The sequence below is a fragment of the Mustelus asterias genome, chromosome 14 (assembly GCF_964213995.1).
Source record: "Mustelus asterias chromosome 14, sMusAst1.hap1.1, whole genome shotgun sequence".
Taxonomy (NCBI): domain Eukaryota; kingdom Metazoa; phylum Chordata; class Chondrichthyes; order Carcharhiniformes; family Triakidae; genus Mustelus; species Mustelus asterias.
In genome coordinates, this window is record NC_135814.1 from 87,449,529 (window position 1) to 87,464,530 (window position 15,002).

Sequence of the window (15,002 nt, forward strand, 5' to 3'; positions counted from 1 at the left end):
GTGCTCCAGGGCCCCGCTCAGTGCTCCAGGGCACAGCTCAATGCTCCACAACCCAGCTCAGTGTTCCAGGGCTCAGCTCAGTGTTCCCGGGCCCAGCTCAGTGCTCCAGGGCCCGGCTCAGTGCTCCAGGGCCCCGCGCAGTGCTCCCGGGCCCAGCTCAGTGCTCCAGGGCCCGGCTCAGTGCTCCAGGGCCTGGCTCAGTGCTCCAGGGCCCCGCTCAGTGCTCCAGGGCCCGGCTCAGTGCTCCAGGGCCCCGCTCAGTGCTCCAGGGCCCAGCTCAGTGCTCCAGGGCCCCGCTCAGTGCTCCAGGGCCCCGCTCAGTGTTCCAGGGCCCAGCCCAGTGCTCCAGGGCCAGGCTCACTGCCCCAGGGCCCAGCTCAGTGCTCCAGGGCCCAGCTCAGTGCTCCAGGGCCCAGCTCAGTGCTCCAGGGCCCCGCTCAGTGCTCCAGGGCCCAGCTCAGTGCTCCAAGCCCCAGCTCAGTGCTCCAGGGCCCAGCTCAGTGCTCCAGGGTCCAGCTCAGTGCTCCAGGGCCCCGCTCAGTGCTCCAGGGCCCGGCTTAGTATTCCAGGGCCCAGCTCAGTGCTCCAGGGCCCAGCTCAGTGCTCCAGGGCCCAGCTCAGTGCTCTATAACACAACACACTGCACTAAGGCCCAGCTCAGTGCTCCAGGGCCCAGCTCAGTGCTCCAGGGTCCAGCTCATAGCTCCAGGGCCCAGCTCAGTGCTCCAGGGCCCAGCTCAGTGCTCCAGGGCCCCGCTCAGTGCTCCAGGGCCCAGCTCAGTGCTCCAAGCCCCAGCTCAGTGCTCCAGGGCCCAGCTCAGTGCTCCAGGGTCCAGCTCAGTGCTCCAAGCCCCAGCTCAGTGCTCCAGGGCCCCGCTCAGTGCTCCAGGGCGCAGCTCAGTGCTCCACAACCCAGCTCAGTGTTCCAGGGCTCAGCTCAGTGCTCCCGGGCCCAGCTCAGTGCTCCAGGGCCCAGCTCAGTGCTCCAGGGCCCCGCTCAGTGCTCCAGGGCCCCGCTCAGTGTTCCAGGGCCCCGCTCAGTGCTCCAGGGCCCAGACCAGTGCTCCAGGGCCCAGCCCAGTGCTCCAGGGCCCCGCTCAGTGCTCCATGGCCCCGCTCAGTGTTCCAGGGCCCCGCTCAGTGCTCCGGGGCCCAGCCCAGTGCTCCAGGGCCCCGCTCAGTGCTCCAGGGCCCAGCTCAGTGCTCCAGAGCCCAGCTCAGTGCTCCAGGGCCCAGCCCAGTGCTCCAGGGCCTGGATCAGTGCTCCAGGGCCCGGATCAGTGCTCCAGGGCCGGATCAGTGCTCCAGGGCCGGATCAGTGCTCCAGGGCCCGGATCAGTGTTCCAGGGCCCGGATCAGTGCTCCAGGGCCCGGATCAGTGCTCCAGGGCCTGGCTCAGTGTTCCAGGGCCTGGATCAGTGCCCCAGGGCCCCACCCAGTGCTCTAGGGCCTGGCTCAGTGCTCTAGGGCCCCGCTCAGAGCTCCAGTGCCCAGCTCAGTGCTCCAGGGCCCGGATCAGTGCTCTAGGGCCCCGCTCAGTGCTCCAGTGCCCAGCTCAGTGCTCCAGGGCCCCGCTCAGTGCTTCAGGGCCTGGCTCAGTGCTCCAGGTGGAGAGTGTGCACTCTGTGGTGCCGGCGCTTGTGGACATTCACAGTCAGCAGCACTGGAGGATGGCAGAGCTCCTGCACCTCGCTCCAAGTGTCTCCCTATTTTAAGGAGGAAGCCCAGGCCCCTCGGGCATCCTCAGACAGGAGGAGAGGCTGCTCCATAGCCTGTTCCAACTCCAGGCTTGCACAATGAGGAAGGTGGCACTCCCACACTGTGACACTCCAAAAGCACGCCGGGGCCTTACAGGCCCTGTCCCCTCCCAGAGGGCACCCGCCAAAGTTATCACAGGGAACAGGGTGTGGCAGACACCTGTGCTGCAGGTCCTGGGCAGACCCGGAGATATAGAGGCGGGTTTAGAAAGGTGAAGTTTATCTCCACCAAGTCGACACCGGTGTTCTTCGGCAATTTTAGAGAGTGAGCATTATGTAAGGATTAAAGTACCTTTGACAATGTATTAAACCTCAGCCTATGTGTGCCTGCCTGCTCTCATTAGACCTTAGATTAGGAGGGAATAAACGAGGAATCTTTGAGTCCATGTCAGGCTTCAGTAAAACGATTTTATTTCCACATGCATGAGGGAGAATCAACCTGCACCCAGTGAAGATCAGTCTGTATCTCGGCTGATTCTGAAGATACAAAGGCCGGACACATTACTTATCCTGTTCTCTGGGGTCCAGAGTATTGTAATACAGGGTATCATTGATACCAATAGCTTGGATTGATTATAGTTGATCACATTAAGCGGGTCTATTGACCTGGGGTATTCACCTTAATCGGTTGTGTCTGGCTATCTTGTCTATCTGTTTTGTGATACAAAAGCGATGTGTGTGATGAATAGGTTTCGATGGTGTGATAACCGTCCCATCTCCCCAGTTTCTAGGAACAATGGCTTCTCTAGACTCAGTGGAGCCTTGCTAATCAGTATCGAGCCTGCATTGTTCTCCAAGGCCTTGAAATAATCTCACCTCAGGCAGGCTAGGAAAGTGTTTCTCTGGAGTAAAGGGAAATACAGTGTCATCAGGGAGGAAATTAGACGGGTAAATTGGAAGGAGGCATTCTTGGGGAAAAGTACCGAAGGAAAGTGGAGGATTTTCAAGGAATGTTTGTCTGGAGCTCTGCATGACAACGTTCCGATGAGACAGGGGGGTGTTGGTAGGGTACGGGAACCGTGGTGCACGAAGGTTGTGATGAACCTGGTAAATAAGAAAAGAGAGGCGTACAGAAGGTTCAGAGAGCTAGGAGGTGTTAAGGATTTAGAGGAGTATACGCGATGTAGGAAGGAGCTTAAGAAGGAAATTAGGAGAGCGAGAAGGGGTCATGAGAAGACCTTGGCGGGTAAGATTAAGGAGAATCCCAAGGCTTTCTACAAATATGTCAAGAGTAAAAGGATGAGATGTGAAGGCATAGGACCCTTAAAAGGTGAAGGGGGAAAAGTTTGTGCGGAACCGTTAGAAATGGCGGAGGTGCTTAATGAATACTTTACCTCGGTATTCACGGTGGAAAGGGATCTGGGTGGTTGTACTGCTGGATTGCGGAGGACAGAAAGGATCGAGCATGTGGACATAAAGAAAGAGGATGTGTTGGAACTATTGAATGGCATCAAGGTTGGTAAGTCGCCGGGACCGGATGGGATGTACCCCAGGTTACTGTGGGAGGCGAGGGAGGAGATTGCGGAGCCTTTGGCGATGATCTTTGCATCGTCGATGGAGACGGGAGAGGTTCCGGAGGATTGGAGGATTGCGGATGTGGTCCCTATATTCAAGAAAGGGAACAGGGACAGCCCGGGAAATTACCGACCGGTGAGTCTAACCTCAGTGGTTGGTAAGTTGATGGAGAGGATCCTGAGAGACAGGATTTATGATCATCTAGAGAAGTTTAGTATGATCAAAAGTAGTCAGCACGGCTTTGTCAGGGGCAGGTCGTGCCTTACGAGCCTGGTTGAGTTCTTTGAAAATGTGACCAAGCACATTGACGAAGGAAGAGCGGTGGATGTGGTCTATATGGACTTCAGCAAAGCGTTCGATAAGGTCCCCCATGCAAGACTTCTTGAGAAAGTGAGAGGGCATGGGATCCAAGGGGCTGTTGCCTTGTGGATCCAGAACTGGCTTGCCTGCAGAAGGCAGAGAGTGGCTGTGGAGGGGTCTTTCTCTGCGTGGAGGTCAGTGACCAGTGGAGTGCCCCAGGGATCTGTTCTGGGACCCTTGCTGTTTGTCATTTTCATAAATGACCTGGATGAGGAAGTGGAGGGATGGGTTGGTAAGTTTGCTGACGACACCAAGGTAGGTGGTGTTGTGGATAGTTTGGAGGGATGTCAGAAGTTGCAGCGAGACATAGATAGAATGCAAGACTGGGCGGAGAAGTGGCAGATGGACTTCAACCCGGATAAGTGTGTAGTGATCCATTTTGGCAGATCCAATGGGATGGAGCAGCAGTATAAAATGAAGGGTACCATTCTTAGCAGTGTAGAGGATCAGAAGGACCTTGGGGTCCGGGTCCATAGGACTCTTAAATCGGCCTCGCAGGTGGAGGATGCGGTCAAGAAGGCGTATGGCGTACTAGCCTTCATTAATCGAGGGATTGAGTTTAGGAGTCGGGAGATAATGCTGCAGCTTTATAGGACCCTGGTTAGACCCCACTTGGAGTACTGCGCGCAGTTCTGGTCACCTCATTACAGGAAAGATGTTGAAGCCATTGAAAGGGTGCAGAGGAGATTTACAAGGATGTTGCCTGGATTGGGGGGCATGTCTTATGAGGATAGGTTGAGGGAGCTTGGTCTCTTCTCCCTGGAGAGACGAAGGATGAGAGGTGACCTGATAGAGGTTTACAAGATGTTGAGGGGTCTGGATAGGGTGGACTCTCAGAGGCTATTTCCAAGGGCTGAAATGGTTGCTACGAGAGGACACAGGTTTAAGGTGCTGGGGGGTAGGTACAGGGGGGATGTCAGGGGTAAGTTTTTCACTCAGAGGGTGGTGGGTGAGTGGAATCGGCTGACGTCGGTGGTGGTGGAGGCAAACTCGTTGGGGTCTTTTAAGAGACTTCTGGATGAGTACATGGGATTTAATGGGATTGAGGGCTATAGATAGGCCTAGAGGTGGGGATGTGATCGGCGCAACTTGTGGGCCGAAGGGCCTGTTTGTGCTGTGACTTTCTATGTTCTATGTTCTATGTAACTGTACTGGCAGTCTGAGATGTTAATTGGGTATCTCTGCCCGCAGTTACGATGAACCCTGTGTTTTAACCCTTCCTTAGACATTCCTGTTCCTGCTCTTACATGCACACCCTGGATTTACCCCAGTGCTGGATTCTGCCCTGTTACAGATCTCTCCATGGACCCGCTCACTACCTGAGCTCAATGGCTGCCCGTGGTACACCCCACCTTTCCCCCAGAGCTGTGACACCCCAGAGCACGTAGGTAGCTCAGCCCCTCCCTCTGCATGGCCAGGGTCGTCCCTCCCCCTCTAGTCCTGTGCCGAGCTCTGCACTTCTCACCAAACTCCCCCCTTCGGAAGTGAAGTTACCAAGTTCTCGTTTCGAAAAGCCATTGGCTTGATGTGGCAATGCCGGGCTGAGATTATCGAGTGTTGGGTGGGACGTTACAGCGAGACGGCCCACTAATGATCATTAATTCAAGCGGGTTTCTCCTCACCTTCCTCGGCAGGAACTGCACCACGCCAGCGGAGGGGGCTGGGGGCATTCACTGTGACAAACCTCACCATCCTAAATCCCCTTTTCTTGGGGATGATATATTGCCCCCGACTCCATTGCCAGACATTGCAAACAGTAACACAAAATCCTGCCCCATTCTAAAGGGTGACAACTGCTAAAAGCTCTGAACTGTTGGATTGAGATATTTGCTGGGCAGCTGCTCCAGTGCTGGACAGCGCTTGTGTTTTGCACTCAATGGGTGGTGGTATTGAGGTGTTGTTACAGCGATAGTAATAGAGATCCATGCCATGTCAGCTACAACTCTCACCAACTTTTACAGATGCATCATAGAAAGCATTCTTTCTGGATGTATCACAGCTTGGTATGGCTCCTGCTCTGCCCAAGACAGCAGGAAACTATAAAAGATCGTCAATGTAGCCCAATCCATCATGCAAACCAGCCTCCCATCCATTGATTCTGTCCACACTTCCCACTGCCTCGGCAAAGCAGCCAGGACCCCACACACCCTGGACATTCTCTCTTCCACCTTCTTCTGTCGGGAAAAAGACACAAAAGTCTGAGGTCACGTGCCAACCAACTCAAGAACAGCTTCTTCCCTGCTGTCAGACTTTTGAATGGAACTACCTCACATTAAGTTGATCTTTCTCTACACCCTAGCTATGACCATAACACTACATTCTGCACTCTCTCCTTTCCTTCTCTATGAACGGTATGCTTTGTATAGTGCGCAAGAAACAATAGTTTTCACTGTATACTAATACATGTGACAAAAATAAATCAATCAAATCAAACCAAAAAGATCCTAGTTCATATCCCAGCACAGTAAGCAATGCAAGTTCAATTCAATAAATATCCGGAATTAAGCAAAATTTTGACCACAGGTTATCAAAACCCATCTGGTTCACTAAGATCCTTACCTCACCCTGACACCCAGCAAACCTGCCCCCCTGCACCCTGCACCTAACATGCTCACACCCTCTCCCTCACTGCCAACACTCACCCATCTCCCAGCTGGACTCCCTTCACCCAACCCCAACTCAACCCACAAACAACAGCTGCCACTGGCGGCCCCAGCACTGGCTACGGCCCCAAACGCACCCCTGGGTATACATTAAACCCACCTCCACTCACTAAAGCCAAGTGCAGCTGCAGGTCCATTTGGGAACTCATTGACCATTTTTTAATTGCTTTGGGGCAATCAGTTCTCTTATGTGGACAACTGGGTGAGCGGCTGGACTTAGTTTTTCCCAAGTCCCTCCACAGAGGCAACTGATTAATGGAGGTTGTAGGTTAGTAGGAAATGATTAGTAGAAGTAGACCAGTGTTTATTGTTGTGATGTGCCAATTCAATGGGCCGAAGGGCCTTTTCTGTGCTGTATGCCTCTCTGTCTCTATTAACCATATGTATTTTGGAAAAGGGAGGGGAGGTAGAAAAGGGGATAAAGCCAAACACCTGGCCAGGGTGAAAAACCCAGGAACAACTCTGGAATTAGACAGAGAAAACACATCCGGTGAATTCCTCAGAATGCAACTGGCCTTGAAGCAGAAGTGAATCTTCACACAGTGGCGTGCCCTCTGGAGAAGGATATGGCATGGTCCGGGCAGAAATGGCAGAGTCCTTGATCAAAGAGCTCCACCATCCATCTCCATGCACCCCCCACCCAGTGCTGCTATGAACGGTTGGCGTTCTCCCTGTGGTCACTTTTCTAACATCCCCTGGTTAAAACCCAAGAGGTTGGTCGGAAGGATCATGAGGCCCTGCTTTCACGATCTTCCACGGCCACTGTCCTGCTGTCTATCAAAACTAACACCTTTGGTGGGTACCTTAACTCAGCGTTCGGTTCATCTGCAGCGTCAGTTCTGCTTAGCAAAAGTGACCCACTAGGCAGTGGCCAGGGAGCCAGGCTTCTTTTTAAATATTTTACTCCATCCTTAAAGTTACAAAGCCAATGTTCAGAGTGGACCGGGCAAACCCAAATCCATTCCTTTCTTGCTCCAAAAACCAAATTCAAAATCCAACTGAATCCAATTCATTGTCCCCACAAGGAAGACAAACAAGGTCCAGGCTGACAAGATAAAGCATTGCACGCTGATCGCTTGGGGGTCACATAACTATTGAGAATGGAGAAGTCTCATTCATTATCAGAATTAACCAAACAAATTGCTCCACCAACTAAACACAACCATGCACCATCATCACCCACAGAATAGAGAAAGCTGCCAATCTGTCAATCCTTTCCATGTACGGCCAGGTGAGTTTTCCCCACGATCATCACTATCTCCCTGAGTCAGTAGTGGGTAATGTGCTCGGATGTGGTATCCGCTTCTCAGGCTCCCTCTCTGGAATCGAACCCTGATTCCCCGTTACCCATGATCACCATGGTAGGCACAGATAGTACCATTGAAAGTTAATAGGGGAGACATTCGAATGAGTCGTCACTGTCATGAGGACATGCGATCCGCCTGGGGAAAGGTGCAGGTTTGACGCAACTGGTGCAGAGTCAGGGAAAATCCCAGTGCCCAATGCCTAGTCAATATCAACCCAAACCCCGGGGCCCAATGCCTACTCAATACCAGCCCAAACCCTAATGCCCAATGACTATTCAATACCAGCCCAAACCCTGGGTCCAATGCCCACTCAATACCAACCCAAACCCCAATGCCCAATGCCTACTCAATACCACCCAAAACCCAGAGTCTAATGCCTACTCCATACCAACACAAACCCCACGGCCCAGTGCCTACTCAATACAAGCCAAACCTTGGTCCAATGCCGACTCAACACCAACCCAAACCCCGGGGTCCAATGCCTACTCAATACCAACTCAAACACTGAGGCCTGTAGCTGACTCGGACCAACCTTTCACGTGCCATCTCACTCCCGAAACTCAGCAGTGGGCTGCACTCACTGAACTCCCCTCAGTGGTAAGCTGGCCAGTTTCACATCTTTAAAAAGGAATCAGAAATGGCAGTGAGGTTGTTGTAGGGAAAAATCCCTGACCAGCACAGAATAGAAGCCGAGTCGCAAATCAAGGTTCAAAGCGTGTCTTTATTGTACAATTTACTAGGATCCTAGGGAGACCCCCGTAGCCAGCTCAGAAACAGTGGCTTGGCCACGTTGATCTCAATTAGATTACATCAGCCCTGGATCTTTATAGGGCTCCAAATTTGAGCGGGAACATTTGATTATGCATCTTTTTACAATATGTATAAAGTGGTCTGTCAGGTCAGGAAGTTCTCTGGGAGGCTTGTCAATTTGCATTTGTATGGTGTGTGTTCGTGTTAATGGGATTACTTGGTCCTGCCCCGGTGTCTAAATGCGTTTCCCATTATCATCTCTATGTGTCCCCTTATTTGAATTTGATCCTATTGTCCCGTGTCTGTGTTTCCTGCTTGTGAGATTGAGTGTTAATGTTATCCTGTCTTGTTGGATGTCTGGAGTACTTCATTCTAACCTTTTATTCTTATATCTTGGTTTATCAGATTTTTATGTCTGCCTTGGCCGAATTAGTAATGTTTCAGTGATAGCTTGGTTTTGATAACCCACTCTATGGCTCGTTTCATAGGGGTCTTGATCGTCCTTGACCAGTTTAAAATGCAGCTACAGGCTGTTGCTAGGCAGATTAGGGATCTCCCGCAGTTTCTGAAATTCGTGAGTCTCTCAGCTGTACAGGGGGGGACCCGATCGAATATCCATCCGGGGGTGCCCCTCTGCATTGTTGGCCCGTTATGAGTGGTGCCAATTAGTCCAATATGTAAATATGTTTGACGATGTAAAATATGGTTTTCTGTAAGATTTTCTCCTTCAGTCCCTCCTCTCGTCCAGGGGGTGCCATTCATGGCTGACCCCCCATGGACGACCTTCAGAGGAACAGTGATTTGTACAGCTGTTGTCCTTGTCGTTGCTCCTCTTCTTCTGTATCGTTGTTAAGTTCTTGCATCTGGATACTGGCAGTGGGTAGCATTCTTGATGTAATATTTGCACATATCACTTTAATACAGGTTAGGCCAAGGCAGACTGTGAACAGGATGGCTACTACTAGGATTAATCCCTTCATAATATATGCTCCCCAAACGGTGTTAAACAGCCATCCTAACCACCCATCAGTCCCTGTTAACCCCTGTTTAAAGTTATCCAATTGCTTTTGTATCCCGGACATGGCTGCTGTTATGTTTAGTGTCTCGTCGTGTACGTATGTGATGCATTTGTCCTTGATGATGGTGCATACCCCCCCTTGTCTGGCTAGCTGATAGTCCACCGCATATCTTGTTTGTTGTGTGTATAGTCTGAGTTCTGCGAGTTCTTGGTCAATTGCGCCTAATGCTTGTAGGGTGTTGTTTCCTAAAATGGTCAGTCCACATATGAAGAAGTTCCTATTACTGGCACTGATCACCCCTGCGGCGCCTCCCAGGGATAGTGTCCCCAGAAATCCATATCCTAAAGAAGACCCTAGTGTGACAGGGGCCTGCCAGTCGGAGCAAAATTCTGCGCTGATGGCCCTGGTCACTATGCGTTTCTGGACATGCCCCTCACTTGGGCATGGAACCGTGAGAGGTCTGATTGTCCCTACGGAAAAGAACCTTGGAGGCCTGTCTGTGGCCGTCATATATACATTTTTAAATAAAAACACGTACCCGTCTTTAACCCGATAACATGCATTTCCCCGGGGTCGTTTGACCGCATGGCCCCATCTTGTGGAACCTTCCCTCCCCCTGGACTGTCCACTTGATTGTACCTCTTGGTGAGAATCAAATGGATATGTCCCTGAGGCTGAGCTTACGTGGGTGCCGTTGCACTTGCCACACATAAGCTGCCTACCCGCGGTGACTGCAATGCATTTCTGTTGCTTGCAGTCACAGGTGAAGTGTCCTTCCCGGACCCGGCACTCCTGGAGAGCACAATGTGCCTCAGCGCACGAATCATTTTTAGGGACAAAGGCATGCACGCACCCCCATCCCTCTCCCTTAAAACATTGTGGGTAGTTCCCATGTGTCTCCTCCGGTTGGGGTCCCGTCCCCCTTAGAATTCCCGGCTCAGTGAGCTCTACACACCTTCCTTGTATCCCTTGCTTAAAGTACCCAATATGTTCTTTGCAGGGTGCCCCCGATGTGTCAATAGTGAATAACTCTTGTGGGAGCCACCCTGGTGTTGCTATGAATAGGGAGTTTACTGATCGCGCTGAGGGGTAACAAGCGGTCCTATTCCCATAGATCTGGATGTGTGTTCTCAGGAATAGGTTTCCTTCCATGATTGGTGGTTCTGCTCCCCTAACCCTCGTATGCTGGAGTGTATTTACAATGGTCAGGGTTATTATCAGATATGTCCCTGTTCCCATATCGCTCTTTTTTTTTTTCAACAGTATTTTACAATTACAGTATATACAAAAAATAAACAGGCAATCAAATTAAAGGTAGTTGGTTCCGACGTCTTGATAGTGGATCTGGTCCTGGTTCCTGTGGAAGTTGAATGAGCAAAACGGTATTTTTTTAGTTTATTTGTCCTCATATAGTTTTAATTGGGTCCAGTGTTTCCAGACCCCCTGTCCTCTTATATCTATACAGGCACAGGTATCTCCGCTAATAATGACCTCGTAAGGTCCGTGCCATCTTGGGGCAAATCCTGGTTTTGCAGGAAGCACCTTTGTTAATACCCGGCTCCCGGCTTTTGGGACTTCTGGTAGTATTTCTGAGTCCCCCTCTGCGTCGACCTGTGCCTGATTAGAAATTACGGACCGGCGCATCCCCTTCAATTGGGTGCTAAGGTCTCGGATGTATTGTCGGATCCTATCTTTTATCGGACCCACATCTGTCCAGCCTGTAATAATGTTTTCGGGCAAGTGCATTGCTCGCCCGGTCATCAGCTCGTATGGAGTCAAGCCGGTAGTTCGATTTGTGGTCGCCCTAAGCCTCATCAGGACTGCAGGTAGGACTTCTGTCCAATTTCTACCTGAGGATTGCATTGCCTTTGCCATTGTTGTTTTTAGAGTCCGATTCATCCTCTCCACCATCCCGGAACTTTGTGGGTGATAGGGGATGTGAAATTTTTGTTTTATTCCTAATAGTTGGCAAATGTTTTTCAGAACCTTTCCTGTGAAGTGTGTTCCCTGGTCCGAATCAGCTTGAATTGGCATCCCCCACCGGGGAATGACTTCTGCTGCCAATATCTTGGCTACTGTTAGGGCTGTACAATTGGTTGTGGGGAATGCCTCTACCCACCTGGTGAATTGGTCTACTATTACCAGGCAGTATGTTTTCCCGTGAGAGGGGGGCAGTGGTCCGATGAAGTCCATTTGTATCTGTTCCCAGGGTCCCTTTGGTCTGGGTTGGTGTCCCATCTTTACCTTTATGGGCTTCCCGGGGTTGTGCTGGGCACATATAGTGCATCTGCGGCAGTATGTGGCCACATCTCGTCCCAATCCTTTCCACCACCACTCTCTCCCCAGGCTCTGTATCATTGCATCCCTGCCTGTATGGGGAAGCCCGTGGTGTAGTTCCAGTAATGTGTTCTGGATACATCCTGGTGCCAATACTCGGTTATCTTTTCTCCACACCCCGTCAGTCCCTTTAACTGCGCCCAGCTCCTCCCACCTGTCTCGTTCTTGCTGTGTAATGTCCCCATGTAATTTCTGTATGTCAATCTCTTCCTGTTCTATCGTTATTGCTGCAAGGGGCATGCTTTTAATGTCACTGTTTTCTAGTGCTTGCCGTGCCGCTGCGTCTGCGGCTTGATTCCCTTTGAAGTGAATCCACCCCGGGGTGTCCCTCCCAGGTTCCCGCTGGTGGGCTTTTATTTTAATTACTGCGGCCTTTGTCGGTTGTTCACTAGCTGCTAGCAGTGCTCTTATCTGCTGTTGGTGTTTAATGGGGGTACCTCCTGTTGTGATGAATCCCCTTCTCCCCCATGCTGGCATGTAATCGTGGATCACACCAAATGCGTATTGGCTGTCTGTATACACATTGACTGTTTTTCCTGCTGCTAATCTTAGGGCTTGGGTGAGGGCAACTAATTCTGCTACCTGAGCGGACTGACCCCCGTCGATCCTTCCTGATTCTAGGGTTTCCAGGTTCTGGTCCACTACTGCCCACCCTGTCCTTGGGGATCCGGATACATATTTGCGGGACCCATCCACATAGACGGTCTTATCTGCTGTTGGAAGGGGTTCATCTCTAATCTTTCCTTCCTCGTCATTTTTGTCAGTTTCTCCACAGCTGTGTGCCTCCCCAATATCTAAAATCCCTTCCGCGGGATTTTCTCCCGTGTCCCTTACGATCGTGACTGACTTGTTAGGCGGTAGGAGTGTGGCCTCCCACCTTGCCCTCCTTATATTGGAGACTGTTTTGAGTTTGCCCGTGTTTAGCATCTCTACCAATGTATGTTTTGTGTGTAGTACAATATCTCCTGTCATGACAATGGGCTCACTTATCCCTACAGCCCATGCTGCACAGTCTAGGGCGGCTATGCACCTGGGCATCCCGGTGACTACTGGTCCCTCAGCCGTTGAATAATACCCTACGGGTCTCTTTCTATCTCCATGAGTCTGTGCCACTACGGCAGAATAGAAGCCGTCCCGGTTGTCGCAGAAGATGTGAAACTTTTTGCTTCCATCGGGCAATCCCAATCCAGGGGCTGAAACTAACCTTGCTTTCAGTTCTGCGTATGCTGTCTCTTGCTCTTGTCCCCACTCTATCCTTTCCAGGGCTGGCTTTCCTCCCTTTACTAATCTCTGAATTGGTTCCGCGATCCGTGCAAAGTCAGGGATAAAACTCCTGCTATAATTGAATAGTCCTAAAACTTTCCGGACCCCTCTTATTGTGACTGGTCGTGGCATTTCTTTAATCGCGGTTTTGCGATCTGCGGGCATGTTTTTAACTCCCTGGGAAATTAGGTGTCCTAAGTACAGGACCTGGGGTTTTGCAATTTGTGCCTTATGTGGGCTTATTTTCAGCCCGGCTTTTGCCAATCCTTTTAGTACTGCATACAGGGCTGCCTTGTGCCCTTGTTCTGTTTTGGACGCTATTAAGACATCGTCCACATATTGGAGAACTGTATTGTCCTCATGCAATTTCACCCTACTTAGGATGTCGCTCATCGTTCTGTGGAATATGGCAGGACTGTTATGAAATCCTTGTGGGAGACGGGTCCATGTGTACTGTTTTTCTCCCACAGTGAAAGCAAATTTGTCTTGGGATTCTGGGTCTAGTGGAAGGGACCAGAATCCATTTGCGATATCTAGTACCGTGAAAATTTTGTGGTCTTGTGCCAATCCGTTTAAAATAGTCGAGGGGTTTGCCACAATGGGGTGTAATTTAGGTGTTACCTTGTTCAAACCTGTGTAATCGATGGTGAGCCGGTAGCTCCCGTCAGGTTTGATGACTGGCCATGTGGGGGAATTGGTGGTACTGGTGGTTTCCCTGAGGATTCCTTTTTCTATTAAACCTTTGACTATTTCTACCACTGCCCCTTTCGCTTCCTTTTTGATAGGGTATTGTCTGTGGGGCTTGTGCTCTGGTCCTGGGACTTTTATCGGTTCTGTGTCGGTTAGTCCGGTATCTAATTTCGTCCTAGCCCAGGCTTCTGGAATAGAAGCACAGATGGCTCCGAACCCTTCTCGTTCCTGGTCCCAATCTCGGGCCACGACAGTGGCTACCCCAACCGTCCCCAGGTGGTTGGCTAGTGTCCCTTGCCTGGTCTTTCTACCGTCAGGTTGTGGCCAAATTAGTTTTCCTTTCCCACAATCTATCAGTACCTGGTATTCCCTCATTAGGTCATTTCCCATGATTGTGCCCTCATTATTTTGACAAACGTAAAATTGCATTGGAATGTACTTGTGGTTGATTTCTACTAGTGTGGTTTCACTAAGATAGGCGGGTATTCTCTCCCCTCCTACCCCGGTTATGTGTATTCTTTTGTTGGTCAGTGGCAGGGGTAGGTTTGTAACTGATATGGCTGCTCCCGTATCTACTAACATGTGGCACTCCCTACCCCCTACCACGGCATCTACGTATATTCTCTCCCCCTCTTTCCTGTTTTGGATGGGAGCTACGGGTTGTGAGATTTTGACCAATGTTGGCCGATAAGTGGAGTGGACGGACACCGGCTTTTGTCGGGATTCACAGTCTTCTGTGGGCGTGGCTACACTAACCCTCTCTCTTCTGCCATCTCCCTGGCTTAAGGTTTCTCCTAGTCACCCTGGTGGATTCCGGGAGTGTGGTGCCCCCGGGGTTGTTCCATAGTTGTCCTGGGGTCTCCCATGCTTCCCCCAACATGTTGCCTCAGTGTGCCCTGGTTTATGGCAGTGGTCACAGCGAGGCCCGCCATTCTCAGGTTTCCCTTTGACTGGTGCCCCTCTGCAGAATCTAGCCGTATGCCCTGGCTGGCCACATGTGTAGCAGCTGAACCCGGTTCTCCCCCTATCTCCGTTATGGGGGGTTACAACTCTCTCTCGTCTGGGCTTGGTTTGGGCAGCCTTCTCTTCTCTTATCCCGCTAGCCCACTCGACTAGCTCGTCATAGTCTTGGGATGCTATCACCCCCATCTTAAGGATCTCTTGGTGTGCCTCTGAGAGCCCGTCCTTAAATGCCTGAACAAAAGCCCTGTCCCTCCTATCCGCGTCGTCTCGTCCTGAACATTCCATATATACCCCGAATAATCGCTCTCCAAATTCCGATGCACTTTCCCCCCGTCCTTGTTTAGTGTTTGTGATCCTGCTCCAATTAGTGGGGGAATT

General features: G+C 51.1%; 1 protein-coding gene across 1 annotated transcript in view; it reads left to right on the plus strand.

The window, feature by feature from the left end:
- The first annotated feature begins 5,222 nt into the window (after positions 1-5,222).
- Positions 5,223-15,002, plus strand: part of lancl1 (LanC antibiotic synthetase component C-like 1 (bacterial)) — a 683,707-nt gene continuing 673,927 nt past the window's right edge. Inside the window, exon 1 of the mRNA XM_078227726.1 lies at positions 5,223-5,246. Coding sequence (XP_078083852.1) covers positions 5,223-5,246 — 24 coding nt within the window. The remainder of the gene's footprint in view (positions 5,247-15,002) is intronic.